This window comes from Falco biarmicus, chromosome 4 (assembly GCF_023638135.1).
Source record: "Falco biarmicus isolate bFalBia1 chromosome 4, bFalBia1.pri, whole genome shotgun sequence".
Lineage (NCBI taxonomy): Eukaryota > Metazoa > Chordata > Aves > Falconiformes > Falconidae > Falco > Falco biarmicus.
The window spans coordinates 21,268,782-21,290,122 of NC_079291.1; the positions used below are offsets into that span (position 1 = coordinate 21,268,782).

Genomic DNA, 21,341 nt, shown 5'->3' on the forward strand with positions numbered 1-21,341 from the left:
TATGCCAACTTCCTTTCTGAATGAAAAAGTTAGGACTGTATCCCAATTCTAGTTCATATTACTGTCCATATTTAAAATTGAGAGAGCGTCTTCCCAGTAGCTTATGTAAACATCCCATCCAGCAAATCACTGCACCTTGAATTCTCACCTCATTTTCTCACTGAGAAAATGTGACTTGTTCAACACAGGTTTACCATGAATTTTATTTATATTAGTGTTGGCTTGCACTGCACCTCTACATTTGGCAGAACATCTACACAGAAATATATTGATGAATTATAAGCATAGATAAATGCATAAAACCAAGCAGAAGTTCTACCTCTGCCACAAAGTCACATAATACCTTTTCATGCACTGTCATACAGCTGGCTGCATCCTTCTGGAGAATTTCAGTCACTCCATTAGAAAGCCGTTCATATTTCAGCTTAGGTTCTTCTTCACTCTCATCTTCCTAAATTTTTAAGTGTGTAAGGAAAGGGGAGCAAGAGAAAAAACAAACACACATTTAGAAGTTTATTTTAAATAAAAACAAATTAAAAGATACCCCAAATCTATCACACAGCAACAGCCGAAGATGGATCACTGCTATCTTTTAACAACAGCCATTACAATCAAAAGCCAAACTTCCACATTTTTATCACTGGAGGGGGCTTGAGTTGTGCTTTTTTGTTACTGGTTTCTCTTTTTACTCCAAAGTTCTGGGTGCAAACAAAGACTGCATAGCAGCATATCAATTCAGCTGTAAAAAGGCACTTCGTCAACAACTAAAAGCAGGAAAAAATGTACATGTGTACTTTGTTTCATAAAGTTAGTCATTCACAATTTAGCAGAAAAATATAAAAGGGATGGATATGGAAAAATGGACGATGATAAAGTAACATGTGCCACTGTAGCCACAATTAACTCTAAGCTGAAGCATGCAGGTTACAAGAAACTTCAAAACCTTTACAAGATGCTGCATCTCTGTAGGAAGGATACAGGCAAAACACTGTGAACAAAAATAAAAAGAATCCACTAGGAATAAGTTAATCAGATAAAATGCACCAATGGGTTTATGTTAAAAAAAACCAACATAAACAAAAAAGTATAAACATGTAGTTGCAAAACTGTCTGAGAACAGGATCCAGACACAGCATATCCCTATGGATCACCTATATCATCTGCATGATAGGAACTTTTTGCGGTAAATACTGAAGCTTTCCTCTGTTTTTCTTTTCCATCAATTTTGGTATTATCACCCAATCACTACTTAGATGCAAAGAAAGATGACGTATCAAGTGGCAGAGAGCGAAGAGAAAGGAGACTGAGTTAACGTACACAAGTAGAAAATTCACTGATCAAAGAACACCCAACACATTTATCTCTTAGGAAAAGAAAATCCAAGGTGCGAACCAGCTCTCTGGTCATAGGCATCTGTCTGTAACAGATGGTCTACTGAAGCACAATGCCAGAGAGAGATTTCCTAAGCTTCAGTAAGCCTCAGTTAATACCATACATGCATAGACATACACAAACCCATGAATATCCTTTGGTCCTCACTGGGAAACAGCATACCTGCAATAACAGTCTCCTACACTCACTATCAGTTCTAATGAACACATCAACGTTGAGTGCATTTCCCACATAAAACATGTCTTTAATTTCTAAGCAACCAGAATATACCAGTGCAATGCTCTAGTAAAGGAGCACCTTTACTTCCTACCAACCACTGCTTTCCAAACCCTAGAATGGAAAATAAAAATGCACAGTGTCAGTCTACGGCAGAAGTGTATTTGTGCAACATTCTCTTGTAGCTAATGATGTGAAAAATTAATTTGGAAGAGACATGTTAACTTGTTAATAAAACATGTTTAGTTTAAATTGCCTTTACAGTACTAAAGCCAGTCCTTCCCAAGTTAAATATTACAGCCATTTACCATGTGTGCTACCATCACACATGGTAGTATGTACACACCCTCATATAACACATAAAAGCCATACAGACCTATGGAAACACTCAGTATTTAGCCCCGTGCTTACATAAATATGCTGCAAAGAGAGGCCCTTTTAAAATGTTATTTGAGAGTTTTATGACAGAATACAAATGAGATTAATATAGGGATGTCAGCAGTCCATGACGCAGCAGTCTGAAGCGAGGTGTCAAAATGTCCACCAAGAAACAATCTTATTCAGTAAATCTAACACTGAACAAAGTTGTTACTGGACAGAATGACAACGTCAAATTACAGAGCTGTATATAAATCAGCCAAATTCAATGTGCCTACAGATCCTTAATAAATGTCTACAGGGTAGAGGGATAAGGTGAAGTCAAAGAAAAAAAGCATACATGTGATGGAAGGAGGGTGTAAGGAAGCACACATCCATTTTACAGCAATTAATACATTGCTGCATTTCACACACTGCTTAAAAAGATTACGCTGGAGATGCATGGGTAATCATTGAATAAATTCGAAGTAGTAAAAACTGGACTCCAGTCACCTAGTTTTTATAAGATCCCACATGTTGCTGAAGTCTGCACATCCAATGTGCAACCAATGTGAAAAGTTAATTCTAGTCTCTTGAGTTGTTTGCATAAAAGCATTCATCCATGGACCATTAGATAAAGTTACTGTAAATAAGTTTTGCCTGTCTTATTTATGAGTGAAAACTAAGTAATTTTTCCTGCACATGCATATACAAAAAATATATACTTTCAAAAGTCAGTGCACCGAAGCATTCTGCCAAGCTTCAAAAAAAGTATACAAAATGAAAACTTCGAATATTAGGTACGATGATGTACCCATTTCACGCTTTTTGTGACAGGTATCTTTTATGTTAAGTAAAAGTCAAGCTAAAAGGTGAATTGAAATGGGGTGGGGGCACTTGGCTGTAAACAAAATGAAAAAGGTGATTTGCAAAAATGCAAGATTTCTCTACTGCTTCTGACTCTGCCTGTTATATTAAATGCATTTGATTAGCTCTTATTCAGAGTATCAGAGTTTAATCATTTTAAAGGTATTTTTCTATCAGGAAAAGCTTTTATGTAGTCTGAACTTTAAAGTAAACACAAGCCGGTGTTAATAAAAACCAGATCAATAATTTTTGTTAAATTTTAATAATCCTGAAAACCTACAAATAAAACCATCAGCAGCCTGAGTTGAGATGACAGTTAGCTACGTTTCTATGACAACCTAGAGGAACAGTACAAGTCCTGACTTGCAGCAAAGCTAAGATATAAACAGAGTGACATTTACCCCATACAAGAAAATTCACAGCTTTCCTTTTTCAAGGGGGGTGGGGCGCGCAGACACCATCAACTGTTCAAGTTACATGGATTTTTCTAACTGTATGGCACTTCAAATTAAAAAGAAGTCTTTTAACACCCTCCTAATGGATTCTAAACATTTGAAAATAAATTTTATAATACTGCTTCTTGAACCACTGCTTAACACTTCTTCCATATTTTCTGCCTCAAAAAACCCGAAACACAACCAGACCAACAACGCTGGATCTTGAAATTCTTGACAAATGTATTATGAGATGAGAAATAGATATTGCACAAAATGTGTAAAACTCTCCACACATGGCAGCCTTAAATTCTTAAAGGGACTGAGACCCACAGAACTGACAGGAGGAACCTTTGTGGTGTTACAAAATACATAATGACCACTTTTCAACCACAGAAATGCCAATTTGAAACTCATATTCCATTTAGTTTTCTACTTGCATTATACTGCTGAACCTAGCACTCAAACTGCTAAATGTAAAGAACAGGTATCTATAAGCACTTGCCACTGAAAATAGATTTCCAATTGAATGAAATACTCTAATTAACCAGTAAGACTAATAAAATATTTTCCTACTAAGAGCTCTTCCATTTGTCATTGCTGAACTCTGAAACTGAAAATAAATTCCTCTTCCCACAGCTAATACCTAGTAGTTCCAAAACTCACTACCAACTCTTCTCCTGGAGCAGATTTACACAATTGAGAGCTGTAAACATGCAATAAGCTCTCAAAAGGCCAGCAGCACTGTGAGGGACACTCTACCTTTCGGAATGAAGGTTCACAACCTCCTTCCGATATTCAGCCCCGTCTTTCTCAGCTTTGCCTACAGGAGCAACTGTGGTGGAATTGAGAGTAAAGAAGAAAAAAAATCTGAAATCCGTCCTCATGAAGAAAATTTCCAGAAGGAACCTGTGGGCAGTTCCTGGAGTTATTCCATTAGCCCACGTTTGTTCCTGCAGCAGAGGATCTGCCCACAGGACAGTCTGTCACATGAACTACATGCTCTACTGATTGCAGATACCCTGATTATACTACGGGCACTGACAGCGAAGTGTCATACCTCCTGCATGACTTGCCCTCAAAGTTTTTCAAAGCCTTTATGGAAATAAATGGTGCATACACTATAAGGCAAGTACTCTTCCTCTTTGCTGCACGTATTCTGTCTAGTCTCAGCTAGAATTCCAGTTACTATATAACAAAGCCATTCCAGCTTTGTTCACACCTGCAAGTTTTGACCCCACAAAGCATTTAAACTCAAATATAAAGATACATGAGGTCCACCACTCAAGCAATTTCAAAGGAGCTACGCTCACACCCTACCACAACAAGGCACCGGTATCACAGGCCTTCCTAAAAGGCCATGTCTTGGGGAAAAAAAAAGACAAAACAAACAAAGAATCCACAGCTCATTTTCATTTTTTCCATGCTTTCTTACAAATTCATGAAAAGAAACAAAAAAACCCCAACCAAACCACTCTGTTGCCACAGTGCAAACCCAACATTATGCTAAAAAGTGAAAAGAGGCTACTTGTCAAGAAAAGTTAGTCTCACAAATTGCTATTTAACACAGGCTAGATCTTTGGAAACCCACATAAGAACCTACTAAGAAATCAGTATTTTATTTATTTAAACAGCCATCACTATCATACAGAAGAAAAAAAATAAACCAGTTAGAGCTCCAGAATTATTAGTTTACAAACTATAAGAAAATCCCCAGCAGAACCCAAGAAACCAACACCATTTATTTTTGAGTTAAAAGAAAGGTTCACAGAACATCCTCAGTTATGTAAAAATGAATAAACACATCTTCAGTGCTCTGCTCAGTGCAGCTTCAGTTATTACAAAAATTAAACAACAAATATAAAAAAAGAACAAATCAAAACCTTGAAAAGATCTCAAGCCCCAGAATGCAGTCACTGGGTGAATTACTTAATTCTCTTTTTACATGTACAGAAGCACAAAGCGCAGCAAAATGCCCAGCAGAACTCAGCTGCCAAAAGCCGATATTACCTTTTCGATCTTGATGTCTTGACTTAGTCCTAAGCATAACCATGTCCAATTTAATTTTTTATGGAAATGATGTCTTAATCAGGAGATTAGATATGTTGTCTCAGTTTTGGTTTTGAAGGCCTGTAGGACTGTAGGCTGGAAAGGATCTTTCCTCTACAAGTCCCCCAACTGACACGGGAGCAATGACTACCTATCCAAGTAGCTGGTACCCTGCTGAGAAGTAGAAGTGGATGACTTCTTACAACGCTGCTACGAAAGGTGCATCATCAGCGGTGATTTAGCACCACTGCTCGACCCCTAGTCCCTCTGCAAACCCTTCACACCACCAACATTGCCTGGGAGACGGTGCAAACCTCAATTTGGACAAGGGGACCCAACAAACACCTGAAACTTTAGGGTAACTGTTGCAAGATTTCCACATAGCAAGTACTACCCAACAAAGGATACAGCTGAGTTTTTTTAATTGACTTTCACCTCATAACCACACCTGGAAGTTGTACCACATGGGTTGTAATGCCTTCTTTGGCCTGGTAAAAAAATTACCATTATGTTTTAGTCTCTGTCCTCTCTGGTTCAGATCCCAGACTTTTGTTAGGACCTGACTATCTCCCTTCATTCCAGGTCAAGAGATACTGAAGCACTGATCTATAAATGAAGCTGACTTTAGGTTTGCTAAACCCCACTCCCCAAATATCTCAGAGAAAATACTCATCCGAGTCCCTCAGACAAGTAGGTTCACTATTCCCTTAATCTGTCATTTCTAGTTCTCTCTACCCAGATTGTATTTAGGCTGAATGTGGCCCACATAATCCAGTAATCCAAATAACCAGACAAGTCTCCCTATTCCCACTACCATGTCAGGCATATCTACATGTATCATTTCTCACTGCCTGCTTTACCATATTTCACACAAAGGTATTTACTTTTTCTAATAGCTGTATGCTAAAACACTGAGATTTCACATATTTTTTTGTACCTGAAGGCAGTAATTAGGCCTGACAAACTGTATAGTTTCTCCACCCTGGAAATAATGCTTCAGTTTAGACCCTTGCTCAGTTAGGACAACCAGCAATTTCTTCAGCCTGGTCTGGAGCGCAAGGCAAGATGCAGGGACAACAATTCTTTACTGCAGCTCTGCAGGGATTCGTTTTGGGATGCCTATGGGAAAGGGAAAGTGACTCTGCTCGCTGCAACATTACATCAGACAGAGGTTGAGGGGGTGACCCGCCTTCAAAGTGCCAGTCAATCCCACCTAAAACCCAGCTCTCCAAAACCAAGAGGTGAAGGGTGCTGGCTCTCAGCTTAATCTCTACTTTTAAGGCTGCAGAGTCCTGAACCCTCACGAGCAAGGGAAAATACAACCTAGCCCTACCCTAGCCTCCCCTCTTCCAAATCTGCTCTGCTTTGTCCCCTGGGAACACTCAGATGGACCTCTGCTGACTCCCTAACTTGCCTCAAACATTCCACCACCCACTCCCAGCCTGGACTCCCATCACAATTTCAACAACTTCCAGTGTGCCTGCCAGGACACCTACTTTCCTACTTTTCAAGGCCACACTGTCCTCAGAAGCTCACTTTCAGTCAGGCAACCCTCATGGCAGGGCACCTTATACAGAGTTTTTAATAACTGCTTACAGTCTGACATGAAACAGCTGTTCACAAGACACCAGAACTCAGCATGGACACCTCAGCAAATACACTAAATTTGGATCTAAGACAAAGCAGAGTGCAGCCACCATCCCAGGAGCACACCCACACCAACCCACAGACACTGAAGGGGGACAGAGATCAAGACTGAGCAAAAGGATTTGGAAATGCAATTACCATCCTGTATTTCCGTGTCTTCTTTCCATGCCTTAACAGCATAGGTGTTCTTCTAATACATGGAAGGAAAAAGCAGTTTCATTTTACTAATTCAGGGTTCACAAATGGAAAAGAACAAACTGCCCATTTGCAATACACAGAAACGTGGCTAGTGAATTAAAAAATTTAGCAAAAAGTCTGCTATATGTGAAAACACCACATGGGAGCAGCACATGAAATAACACATGTGAAAACAATTAATATTCTTAAAGCAATTTTAGAAAATATTAAAAGCCAAGTTGTAACAAATTGCTAAAGTCTACTGATAAATTAAAAAAAAAAAAAAAAGTAACACCATAAAGTCGCAACGCAGTTTGGAGATCCCTTCAACTTCCATCCCAGATAATGTTTTCAAGTCCCTGTATTATTTGGTAGTAATACTGAATAGTTTTTTTGGTTTGCTTTTTGAGAACACAAAACCAAAGAAAACTCCTAATCTGTCTGCTTAATGGTTTATCATGTTCATAAATTTAAGTATAACAACACCTCTGTTATACCTGTGATGAGGTAAATGGGTCTTCTCCCCCTCTTGCTACATTCCCAGTTAATAAACACAAAACACTGAGTCTTCGTAAATCCTATTCTTGCCTTATGATTGCAGGCATCAGATTTTCACTTGTACTTTAAACACAAAAATTAAAAGCTCTGAACTCCATATATTAAATTGGAAATGGTGTATCATCTATTTGATATAAGAAGGAATCCAAGAATATTTTTGGACATTTGTCCACTTCCACATTTCCCTCTACCCCAAAACCAAACATGCATTTTGTTTCCTCACAGCAACTATGAATAACCTGACCTGTAATTAACTGCACTGAAGTGTGCATGCCAGCAGTCTTACTGTGCATCAGCCTCTTCCTACCGTTTGGAAAGCTCACCTTCTTTAAAGATGATCAGTTCGGTCAGAAATGGTGGGAGGAATGAGGTTTGCCTTTGGAAAGTTTTAGAAGTCAAATTTGTCAAAAGATGCAAATTACTGAGGTGGGCAAATAGGACACATCACTGTCTTTGTAAAAGGTGTAGTTATTTACTCAAATTTCTTTTGTTGTATCATCTGACTTTAGTGTTTCCCGCTGATGCTGCCATTCTTGAAGGACAATGCCTACAGGACAACCTACTGGTTGGTGGCCATTCAGACATGAGTCAGAAAAACCCCTAGCCCATCTCAAGTTTCTTCTCACAACTGGAACCTAAACACTGGGTTTGAAAAATAATTTAAAGAAACATTATTTCTAATAAAAATAGCTGGAAATTCACAACACAAATATTTTCCAAAATTTTATGTTTCCACTGTTGCAAACACAGTAGTGGATTGTTACTTTGTATAATCAAGAAACACATGAAGTACAATTTAAAAGCCCATTCAGTCCTTAAAAAGATGACACCTCTAAGTCATGTATAAAAGATCTTCAAGCAGATCTGGCCATATTTGATTTTTTAAAAGATTCCTGTGTTCTAAAACGATGCAAACACCACACCTTCCCTGCTGCCCATTTCTAGACCTTAACCTGCCTTCTTTTAAAAGGAAAAACAAATCCTAAAGGAAACCAGAAGAAAGCACTTCGCTCTCTGCTGTTATGGCAGATATATCCACTTGCCATGAAGAAATAAGTGATGCAGAACAAACAAGGAGAATTATAGTAAAAGAATACATAACTATTACAAAGTGCAGCTTCGTTATTACTGTTTCTCCATCGCTAGGATACAGTTTCCAGACTGGTGTTCCTGTCTCAACCACAAACCTATGTTCTTTTCACAATTATGATCCTGACTCAATTTCTTTCAATGCAATCAAATCTCTAACATTAAAGGGATGCCAAGAAAAACCCAGACTACAGCCTTTAACCTTCAAAAGCTCAGTTCGCTTGATAGTGTACAAATTGGAACACAATTTTATCGCAAATTGTTTTATTTACTGTGCTGAATTTAAATATTGAGCATTTTACAAGATCCTTTGGCAACTAAAACTTTTTGAGAGAACATAAACCTCTTTTCCCCCATTACTTGAATAGGAAAAACTTTGTTCCTACAAGAAAAGCAGATAGTTGGTTTAAGAATGAGAATAGCAAAGAGCATTTCATCTTGGTCACTGGTTCAAAAGCAGGTACAACAATAGTGAATAAAAGCTAGAAACATCCATGATCCTGTTCATTAGCCTATTTGGCCGAAATTTGGAAAACAAAACACAAAAAAGGACCACAAACAAAACCAAACCAAAAAACACCCCAAACAGTCTCCTACACATAGAGAGTAAGTCACATTATAAAATTAATGATTTCAAGTGACAACTTGAGTAATAACGTCAACAAAGATGCAAATTACTGAGGTGGGCATGGAGAACACATCCTTGTGTTTGTAGAAGACCTGATTATTCACTCAAGATTTGCAGAACACTTTCAGGAGAGTGCAAAAGAGCATAGGCTGCTGTATTTTGAACCCTACATAAATACAGGTTTTGTGAGCACTAATACAGTTTGGAATATTTGTTACAATTGTTTGGAATACATGTTACAACCATTTGGAATACATACTAAAAACCTATTCAATTTTCCAATTTTCCTGTAAGAAAATTAGGTTCTATTCTGCAACTACTGCTACACAAGACAACAAAAGGCATGAAGACTGACATTTTTAAACCACAAAAACACATTTGTGACTTACACTGCTAACATATTTTCTCCTAATTCTATGGTGAAAATACAGTTATGTTAGTGCAGTGAAGGAAGTGAAGTGAATAACCTCCCACCCAGTTCCTTTATGATTCCTCATAAGGCAAGTCACCAATACTTGCCCAGTATCTGGCTGTAAAATTGGTAAACATGGATCAGGATGGTAAAATTTCACACAGCAGTTTTCTGTTACCCCCATGCATTTTTTTCAAGGATTTATTTAATACCTTGACCTCTTTGGGAAATGCAGATATACACCAGAAGCAAGGAATTAAGATGATATGGCTGCCTGTGAGTGTGTATCAAAACGGGCTGCACTCACAGTATGAAATGACACACAGATGAAAGGCAAAGCAGAGAGCATTTTATTTCTTTGCAAAACTGTTGTGGCATACAGAATGGTACACTGTATTTGCAGAACGCCAATTGAAGATTCACTCCTATAGGTTTGAAGGAGTTGTGAAGCAGAAGTAACACACAGATGACATACTGCACATGAGCAATCATCATAAATGCCATGTTAAAAAAAAAAAAAAAAAGATGTAAAAAGTTCATATAGTACAATTTGGTTTCATTTCAACTCCCAACAATTTGTTTTATTTTACTGGTAGTTTTGTGCATGGCAAAGACCACCTGTAAACTTTCAAATCCACTTTAGTGTTCAAAAGCACAGGATCAGTCCATCCACAGCAAGTGCACCATACAGAGGCAGCACAGGATAGACTGTTTTATGTCCCTGGCCAAAACCAATTCCAAAACTGAAATCCAAACACAGTTCAAATCTCAATGAAACTATGAATTTCCACTTGTATTTTCCTTTTGCTGAGTAAGGAACTTGGGCAAACATTTGTTTCCCCAGTGAACACTATTCAAGCAGCCCAGCTGCCACCTTGTGATGTACTACATACGAAAACCCTACAGTGCAGTTTTGACAACAGCAGTTTTTAAAGTTCACCCACTCACCACAGTGGAAGAACTAGATGGTAAATAGCTGAATTTCCCCACTACTTTCCTTTTTCCAGCCCAGACTGTTAGTAAATGTATTCATCTGAGTGGAATATTTTGGAAAAGACACATCTGCATACTCTTGTTAACACATTAGCTTTGCAATTGCATTTAATTTATGTAGCGCACACAGCAGCATTTTTACTTTTTATGTATTCCACAACACACACATAGAACAGGCACTTCTGGTTAATATTAATAGCTCATTAAATGAAGTATCTAATTTTCACTCAAAACCAGAAGATATTAAAAGAATATAGCAATAATCCATTTTTCCTGCAAGTCAGTCCTTTAACGATGTATATTATAATGTTAGTTACTAGTCACTGCAAACTTGTTTTTCAAATTAATGTATGAAAAGATTCCATTTAAACTTCAATAAATAATTTACTATGCTCATCTTACTGACTCAAATTGATAAATTATTTGCACGATACATTTTCTCATCAATAAGGAGGATAACTTTCTATTTGGAATTTATATATCTTTTCCTTCTATTCTCCCCATTTAAAAGGCCAATTTCACTTAAAGTCATGCAGGAGGAAGCAATCTCTCTGCAGGTTGCTCAGGTATGTGAAACAGAATATCGGGTTTGAGCATTTTTCTCCCATTTCATACCTTTAAAACAAATGGAAGAATGGCAACCTGGTGCAGAGATAATAAGGGAAAGAGGCATGATAAAAAGAAGTACTTCACCAAAGGTCAGACAGGAGACAAAAATGGCGAGTTGGACAGAGACAGTAGCCAAATCTACTTTTCAACCATCCATTTTCTGTTGCAATAGTGATGTCCCTTCAAAACCTACTAGCTGCAGAAGAGCTCACCTCTTCCAGCCCAGTGCTCCGCACTCCATGTTAAGAGAACATTTTGATGGAAACAGAGTATGACAAGGAGCCTTTTTTACCAGATGCTTTATTTACTTGAAACGATTTAATTGCTTTGACCTAATCCAGACCCAACCTGCAAGACTAAGATCTGGAGTGCACTGAAAAGGAAAAGAAAATATCAAGGCTTTTCCATTGACTCTTTCTAAGGCTTACAGGTTTCCTGTGTTCCTGGTCTGATCTGTTTTCAAAACCTTAAGGAACTATGTTTTTTGATTACACAAATATTACATACATAAAATAATATTACATAAATACATATTACATATTTATTCACATTATGAAATGTAAATTTCAGTGGTAAAAGTGCATCAGTGATGGATATTTCTAAACCACCATAAACTATTTGAGCACTGGGTTGACCAAGAATTTCTACAATACCTTCCTCTCTACAAACTCTCATAGAATTTATCAATATAGTATTTAAATAGCTAAAAGAATAAACCGAATAAACTAAACATACAAACATATACCTTTCACAGGGTATCAGTGATCAAAACAGGACAAAAAACCCCTTAAGACTGGGACATACAAAAACAGAAGTTCTAGAATGGAAACATGCAACACTGATGACTAACACACACAAGTACTTAGTAGAAAAACTGCAATGCACATATTAATGCATTTTTTTAAAAAAAATTAATAACACTTTGCAGAAAATTAACATCTGCACCCACCTGCCTTTTTTTGTTTTGTTTCCTTTAACAGGCCAACAATACAAACCAAAAAATTTACCCTGTAGTGCAGCACCTACCAAAAAAACATATTCAGTGAAACTCCTTACATAAATACAGAATCATTTCATGGGACATAACATTCATTTCATGATTCCAGTGACACTTGTTCTTGAAAAGGTGCTCCCTGTAAAGAAGATACGTACAGGGCAACCCACTCACAGCCTTAGCAGTAAACCAGAAGGGAACAGAAAACTAACAAGTAACTAACCAAATTCCAGGCTGATCACTTAGTTTTGATTCCCTCATCAAGTAGGAAGGTTCTGGCTTTTGATACATCATGACTTCAATTTTATCAGTACCTCACACCCACAAATAGGGTTTGAAACCTTCTTTTTACCTCTCAGAGGCAAGGAACTATTGCTGCATTTTGTAACAGGGGGCAGGGAAGGGAGGCACACAGCCAAGATAGAGGCAGAGCATAATTAAGTTTTTTCTGAAGTTTGAACATAATTAACCTGAACATGAAGACTAAGGTTCAGACAGAAGCTGTAGGTCCTGGGACCCCAAAGAATGGTTCCAAACATTTTTCTGCTACATGGAAGTTACCTGAAATACGTGTTACTAATTTATGCAGACCTGCAATTAATTTTCCAGGGTGCAAAATATGTTTTTATTGCTACAAATTAAACCTTAACGGGCATGTTTTGTGCAGAACATACACCGTGGAAACAAAAATAACATTTACCTGACCTCACAAGATTTCAGTTTAACATAATGGCAGAGTCGCTATTAATACTGTGCAACTACAACACACTGTAAATGAACACTCTCTATACCAATACAGTGCAAAGCAACATGGAAATTCAGGGAGACTCAAACTGGCACTTTAATAAGCCTTCTTTTAAATTCAGAGATACAAACCCAGTTCCTTTCTTCACAGAATACAAGTGATTCACTGGTACATTTCACGATACATGCTGTTATGTGCACTACTGTACTGTAATATTCCTTGTTTTAATTTAAAACAAGCGATCTTTAATTTAAAGGTTTAAATCACGCCACAAAACAGTCCATTATGTAATACAACAGGATTCTCATTAAAAACAAAACTTTCAGAGACAAAATTACAAGCTGAACAGCAGCATCAACTTAAATGCAAGAAAAAAAACACTGCGCATCTCACCGCCATGTTGCACTGCTATTGAAGAAAGCTTAACTATTTACTTATACATTTATTAGCATCATCTTTTCCTAATTAGCTGGCAACATATAATTATCTGCCTGACAGAAAACAGCTCAACTGAGAAAAGTCAGATTTTACAAACAGACACATTGCAAGGAAGAAAAGTAATCTGAAAACAAATTCAGATTCAGGCTGTACGTAATTTATGCAGATTTTTTTCCCTCCACAGTTTACAAACAGACAAAAGTCAGATGACTTTGTTGTCTGTTTTTAAGATCTCATCAAATGTGACAGTCCAAACATGTAGCTCCAGATGTTGTAAAATAAAATCAAATAAGCCAATGAAATCACATTGTACTAGGACATTTTAGCCAAACAAATCTGCTAGGGTCAGCTCCAAATGTAGCATATTTGATAATTAGACAAGGTTGGGGTAAGTAAAACAAATATACTTCACAAGCACAACTGAATAACCAAAACCAACCAACCAAAACCAGATGACACAAGAAATTGTGCTTCAAGACTGCAGTAGAATTACTTAGCAAACCAAGTAGGTTTTCCTCTTAGGAATTCAGACTGTCTTAGATATAGCACTTCCTCCTTATATCATGGTATAATATATAGCAATCTGTCTATAGGAAAAGAAAAAGCTTATAATACCTTATATCATATGTAAAGATACAAAACAAAAGCATATGTTGGACTGTAGTTACCAGGAAGATCCATTACATTTCTATAAGTGCTGACACAAGTAACTACCACTATCTCCATGATGAAAGGTCTGCTTAACATCTTAACTTATGCACCATCTCTGCTAATTAACACCTTTGAATTTTACACATTATGATTTAAACAGCAGAAAAGCATTAAACATTTTAGCAGCCTTAGGAACTGAATTTCCTGGGAAGCAAGAGTTGGAACCAAACTTACAAAGAAGGGCTCTTAGCTGACATACATTCAAGACAGTTTTTGCAGATTCCCACATTTGAGCCCTATTATAAAGCTCTACCACCAAGTCTGTGCAAATAAGCATCCTGGCATTTGTTAAAAGCGCCTGTCATTCAAAACAAACCAAGCAGGTAGCAAGTTAGAATTAGCATCTTATTTACTAGAAGCTTCTAAAGGAATACTAAAAGAGCTGCTGCATAAAACAGTATCACTGTATGTTTGATTCTTCACTAATAGTAATGGTGCAGCAGTGTAAAAAAAAAACCCAGAAAAAAATCTTCTGTATTTTGTTTACACATCCAATTCAGACAGGGACATCATTTACTCAAAACTAGGATTTTAAAAATTACATTCCTCCATAATAGAGCTCTGTAGTATAACTTGGATACACGTCATGTGCCCTCTGAAACCAACAGTAAGAACTTCCAATGTTATGGGCTGTATTAAATCCAAGAACAACTGTATATACAAAAATCTTTACCAGCGTGATGATGTCTACAACGTCCACACCATAAAACGTGTATTTTTTAATGGGTAAAACTGGATACAGCCTGCAAGGATTAGTGCCTCAGATTCTAGTACTGCCACCATAAAATCCATCCCTGATTATTCAAATTATGGGCCGCCTTAAAGAAAAAATACAATTTCATAATCAAAAGAGCTAAGAATTAAGCTACCAGTTTAATCTATCTCCGACTAGACTTCAAATAATATAAGCAAGCACTGACAACATTTATATTTTGTGATTCTACCACTATTTTTGGTTCCTATCTGAACGATCATTAGAAATAGCCTAATGAGTAGTATAAACACTAAGACTGTACATATTGTTCACTGCTTCCTTTAAGTCCTTTCTAAACATGGTTTCAAAGTTTCATTTCATCAGCTACCTGCATAGTGTCAAGATACTACAGACTGGACTTGCTATTCAAAGACAACTCATGAAAAACTTTTTTCACGGGCACTAGAATGATGACTGGATTGCTCTTGAGATCCAACATCTCCATTTTCACTTCCCTATCCATGTGAAATTAACATTAAAAGTAGGCACCGACTTTAACAAAGGTCTCATTGAAATGTTATGACTTTCAATTTTGTGAAAGCTGCATGATGCCTATTTTTACTTAAGGTAAAACAAATAAAACCCCAAAAACCTGGCAATGCAGCCATGATTAATTCTGCTGTAAATATTTATTTACTACCAGCTGAAATGTTGAAAGGCCATTAAAAAGTCCACTAAAACAAGTTCTCATGAAACACCTCAGCAGGTAAGTATCTGTGTTCACTATCCTGTGAATGTCAACCCTTGAGAGAATCACTATTCTACAAAATACTGTGTCATTGCCCAGTCATTGTCTATGCGCACTTCACATCACAAAGCAACATCCAGAATGAAACCATTCCACACTGGGCCAAGAAAGTCTGGTCCAGGTGGCTGTTCCACACAGCAGCATTAAAGGGCCAAGGAAATCCCTGCTGCTCACCGGGAATGCCCTACAGTGCCACTGCAGCCAGACGCTCATGAAAAGCAAAGGGAAAAAATTACCCCACAGGAAACAAAGCCACCATCCTCTGCAAAATTTTTCTGAATCCAGCACTGGAGTGTCTGCAGTACCCACTGCCCTAAAAATTAGGATTTCTGCCTGCTTTGTGCTTAAAACCCAGATCCCAATTATGAAGATTTATTCCTATGTAAAGAATGGAAAAATCTTCCTAACAGCAAGTCCATTACAGTTTTGGAAGTCTAGGAGCCACTTTCACTTTGATACATAATGGGTGAAAACATTCTATGAATGTAATATCCTGCTCTGTGTCATCTGTCCTTACTGGTGGCCACAACTAAAGCTGCTCAGCCACCCTTATTTCCTCCTGCCTGTAGCCATCCTAGACCACAATGAAGTCAAGTGTATCTTTGCAGATTTCTCATCTTTCCTTCAGTGATGGCAGGTTTGGAGTTAGTACACTGATGTTTGGGGACAAATTCTTGAACCCTTCTGCAACTTTCTTCTTCTCACCCCCAGCCCACTTTTTCAGCACCTGTAGCAGTGTAGGCAGATGTCTCCAGAATATGACACTATTTTTGATAAAATGTCATCTCAAGAACAGTGACTCTACAGAACACTATTAAATCTAGACCATGAAGCTATTAAAATAAAGACAGTGATTACCTAAATGTAGTATTACTGCATATATAATTATACTGACAATTACATTTTCATTTGATCAAAACATTAGTGCATGCACTTGAATTTGTCTCTCAACATAAATCATTTTACTATAATGGGGTGACAGTGGTTTTTTTTAAATATAAAGAAGCTTCTAACAGCAAACAGCTCCTTTTTAATAATTTAAAGCCAGATTAACATTCCTTGCTACACAGCACTGGCGAAACTCCTAAAAACAACCAATGAGGTTGTATTTACCCCTCCACACTGACAGACACATATTCAGGTGTGAAGCATTTTAAGGGGACTCACCTCAGATTCATCTGTTGATTCCTCATTAGACCTGGTTTCCTGAAAATGACACAAAGAAACAAAGGGGAAATTAACTGAATACATAAATAACCGAGCAGTATTTTCCTTTTCAAAGTATTTTTTAAATATTTATTAAGAAACAGAAGACAAAGCAAAAGCAACTCAAAGTTCAGAGTTTCCACCCTTTCCACTCATACCCAATTTCTGCTTGCACTTGCCATCTAGTGCCACACTGACACTCACTGGCACCAGCTGACTGTGATACTACTGTCAGCTACCCTAGAAGAGAGTGATTGGATTATCTGAGAATCTGTCCCTGTGAAAGCTTCCCTTCTTCCAGATGTGGTAGCAAGTTTTGCAAAGCAATTCTGCCCTTGTATCCACTTGAAAGGCAGAATAGCGTTCTCAAGTTATCCACAAACTAGCTTTAGTAGACAACTATTCAGCTTTTAATAGGCTTATTTTACATGTAAATAATTTCAAACCATTTTCCATCAAAATCCAGCATTTAGTGACTTTCTCCTTCCCATCCCATGTCAAGGCAAGCCATATGGCTTTCCCCTGCCTTTGAAGCAACTATACCTTTAAAACGTCTCTCTCTGGCAAGACAATGATTCTTACTGTCCTACCAAAAAAAATTTTTTAAGTCAACTGCTAATCTCTCACCTGTCCACTGAGAAAATCTGCTGATGCAATGCCTCCTCAAAGAGGTCAGCAAAATGAAGATTTACTTAACGTATTTATCGTTATCAACAGCAATAAAAGATTACAACTAATATGCTGACAGTGAATGTAAGCATTTACAACAAAATATGATATAAACAAAGAATGAGCAAGAGAGAAGGCAGCATTTCAAATCTTACAAGGTAGTATTTGGACAGTAAGATAAATAGGTACAGAAGTTCACCAGAGAAGTGAAAAAAAAAAGGGGGGGGGGGGGGCAGGGAGCTGCAGTTATGAACAGTTAAAAAGAGAAATGGAAAGGGAGGGAAATGTAATGCGCTGACAACCAGTGTCATTTTTAGTTTGTCACTGTTTTCTATTTTCCGTGTTTATAAAATGTACTGATTATGACCTCTAGGCAAAAAGCAAACACCTCCTTTGCATTAGTAGAGGTTTACCTTTAGTGACCATAGTGACCCTCACAACAGATGGGGGACAAGAGCAGCATTGCTACTTGCTACTTGAAACTCAGTGCAAAGTGTCACCACGATTACTGCCATCTGTTTCCATTTTACTCACTACAGCCAGGCCCACCTCTAAAACACACATCACATAGAAAGGTTATCCATGTAGTCTATACTCATGACATGAGTTGGGAAATTGCAAACAGAAAAAACATGGGAGTCAAGGGAACATGAACAGGGAGTAAAATCCTGGCATCCTTACAAGCTGAGATTTGACTTTGCAAGTAAAACCATTTGTTGGTCAGTTTCAGTGTCTTTACTGACAAGATGCAGTTACCTTTCAGGAAATAACAAGCTTGTTACAATCTTTGTGTATGCAAACAACAACCAAATGAGGACAGAACTAAAATACTGTGGTGCAACACTGCCAGCCTATTGAACAAGCTAGAGCAACACACGAAGTCCAATGTAAAATATCAGATTCCTAATAAAAAAAAGGCTTTCTCTCCTGAATACCAAGAGTTGCCTACTCAACTCCTTAATAAATCAAAACTATTAGCACTACCATTTTGATATTTTAATGCAATTCACACAGTTTATAATAAAGGAGAATTTGTTTAAAACAATAATAAAAAAAACCCTGTTCTCCTAAACAAAATAAGCTATTACAGTGACATTTTTGCTGGTACACATGAGACTTTTCTAATGCAGCTACACACTTATATTCTACCACCCCCTCCCCGGTTCTAATTGCTTTGGCTATTCAGCAGAACACAAATGCAGGCAAAGCCAGTGATGATAATTTTCAGGATGAGCTCACGATCTAACACCATGCAGTGTCATACACGTGTAGGGGGAGTAACAGCCCACTTGCCGTTACAGCAGCTGATCCTCACATCCAACTGAGTCCCTTAATACTTAACTGAGTTGCAAGTTGTTACATACAAGGGCACCCTTGGAAAACCATTAGTCTACAAAATCGGGGCACACTAGAAGTTGATTCAAACAATGAATCCATGTGAAAGAAAAAAGTCTCAATCTGCTTCAATTTAGGACATGTACCTGGGTACCACTACTATATTCATAAGCCACTGCAACTGCAGCAACTAAATTTCATCAAAAGCATAGAGATTCAGGCAAAAGCTTCACAGCCTTTACGGTTTACTGCAGAAAAGCACATGCAAAAAATCAGGGGGAGTCTTGGCTTCAGAAAAACATGCAGAAACTGTATTTGTTCCCTGATAGTAACGCCGCAGAATGTGCTTATAATTGACACTTACCTACTAACTCACTTTGCTAGTAACTTAGTACAGAAAGCTTTTTGCCCAAGTTCTCCCACTCTCTCAGGCTAACTGGAAGAGTAAACTGCAGTTATGACTGTCCTGGGGTTTTGTTATGTTCCTCTCCCCTCCCTCCAAATGCATGAACCAAGAGGATTATCCCTCACTTCTACTTTTTAGTAGCTTTTTAACTGTGAAAAGGAAATCCCTCAACAGGAATCTGTGGATGAACAGAATCACAAATCATGTAGGAATAGCTGCCAATGGTAGGTCTCAGACTCAGGGGAAAATCAGCCAGCTGTCAAATGCAGTTGATCAAGTAGCCTAAGAACAGAGAAAGGGAATGTGGGTGAGGAAACCACAGAAATGTGAAGTAATCTCTCAACATTATAATCTCTCACTTAGTAGATCCAACATAACTTCTCAATAAATTCTTAAGCTGGCTTTCTAATACGATGGCTATAGGGTCTTCCCTTCTCTTCCTTCACAAACATCCAGATGCTATCCACTATGTTTAGTCCCCTAACTTAAAGATACTGGGAGGGGAAAACCACAAAACTTGGGTTTCAAAGCAACCTACACGCACAGTCCCTCTTGGTAGTGGCGTGCATGCTCCCCACAGGAAGTAACAGAAACAAATAAGGTAACTTTCCTACCATAGTCCAAAGAAAGCAAAACACTAGCTGTTTTAACCTCTAGTATTCTTAGAGCAGGCAAAAAGACTTGTCGGACTCAGCTTCATCCTTAGAACCCTTCTGAATGCTGCCATGGTTAAAAACTCAGACAAAGGGTCAAAGCCTCCCCCAGAGAAGCCAGCCCCCCACAACAAACCCCTGACAGCAGGGGAGGTGGGAACCAGGTGCCAACCTCCAAGTCAGGCCAATTCCCTTGGGATAATTCTAAGACTCTTCCACCTGTAGGCATTCGAGGCAGACAAACACCACACAGCTCTGTATCAACGCCCTGGCTCAGCAAAGAAACACTGAGAAAGTATCTGAAAGGACTGGGAACTTCACTCGTTCCTTTTATTCCCCGCCCCCCAGCCCCCACCTCGGGGAGGAGCAGCCTGGCCAGGCCAAGCTTTAGGAGGCCACCCACTGTAAAGCCCCACCGGTCACAAGCACCGAGCTCCTCACAATTTGTCTTAGCAGAAAACGCTGAACACGTCTCTTGTGCCACCCGATAAATGGTAGCTTCTCAGCCATTTCTGCGAACCCTTCAGCTTTTTAATCCCGGCTCTACACGGCGCCGGCTGCTTTCCTAAGTCTCCCTCTCGCCCAGCCCAGGTCCCTGCGCCGGGTGTTATGCATAAAGCGGAGTCCCCGGGGCCTGCGCCGCCTCCCCTGCCCATCTACCAGGATCTTCACACAAAACCCAACAGGCAGCCTCGGGCAGCGCGGCGGGGAGAGGCGGCCCGGCACCGCCGCCTCCATCTTCTCTCCTCCACCCCGGCGCAGCGAGGCTCTGCCGGCCGCGCCGCCGGCCCTCACACCGCCGCCGGGCTGGCTGCCGCCCTCTGCCCCTCACACCCGCGCTGGCCCTTCGGGCCGCCGCTCCCCAGGGCCGCCCCGGCCCCGCGCCCCCGCCGGCGGCAGTGCCCCCACAGCGCTACCTTCTCCTCAGCTTCCGCCATGGCGCGGCCGGGCGCGGTCACGTGAGGGGCCGGAAGCCGAGGCGGCAGCGACACCCTGGGAAATGTAGTTTCGGGGCGGGGGTGTGGGTGTCCCGTCCTGTCCACCCCCCCCTCCCGTCTTTTACTTTTTTTTTTTCTTTTTTTTTCTTTTTTTTTTAATTTTCCTTTTTCTTTGTTGTTGTGGTGGGTTATTTGGGGCCAGGCGCTTGCTCAGCCGTGGCTATGCCAGCGCTGCCTTACAACCTACGCCAAGGACTGAGGCAAGGCCGGGCCCTGCAGGGGTACCACAGCCACTCGGGTTTTCCTCTCGCCCTGC

General features: G+C 39.1%; 1 protein-coding gene across 3 annotated transcripts in view; it reads right to left on the reverse strand.

Moving 5' to 3' along the window:
- The window catches only part of VPS41 (VPS41 subunit of HOPS complex), a 107,365-nt gene extending 86,318 nt beyond the window's left edge, over window positions 1-21,047 (reverse strand). The window contains exons 1-3 of one of the 3 annotated variants that reach the window (XM_056334966.1): window positions 21,005-21,047; window positions 16,986-17,024; window positions 344-451 (exon numbers count right to left, since the gene is read on the reverse strand). In XM_056334966.1, the coding sequence (XP_056190941.1) occupies window positions 344-451; window positions 16,986-17,024; window positions 21,005-21,025 (168 nt within the window). In that variant the 5' untranslated portion in view covers window positions 21,026-21,047. Of the gene's footprint in view, window positions 1-343; window positions 452-16,985; window positions 17,025-19,392; window positions 19,527-20,516; window positions 20,613-21,004 lie in introns of those variants that run through there. The other 2 variants (XM_056334965.1, XM_056334967.1) reach the window with 2 other exon arrangements.
- Window positions 21,048-21,341: the final 294 nt, after the last annotated feature.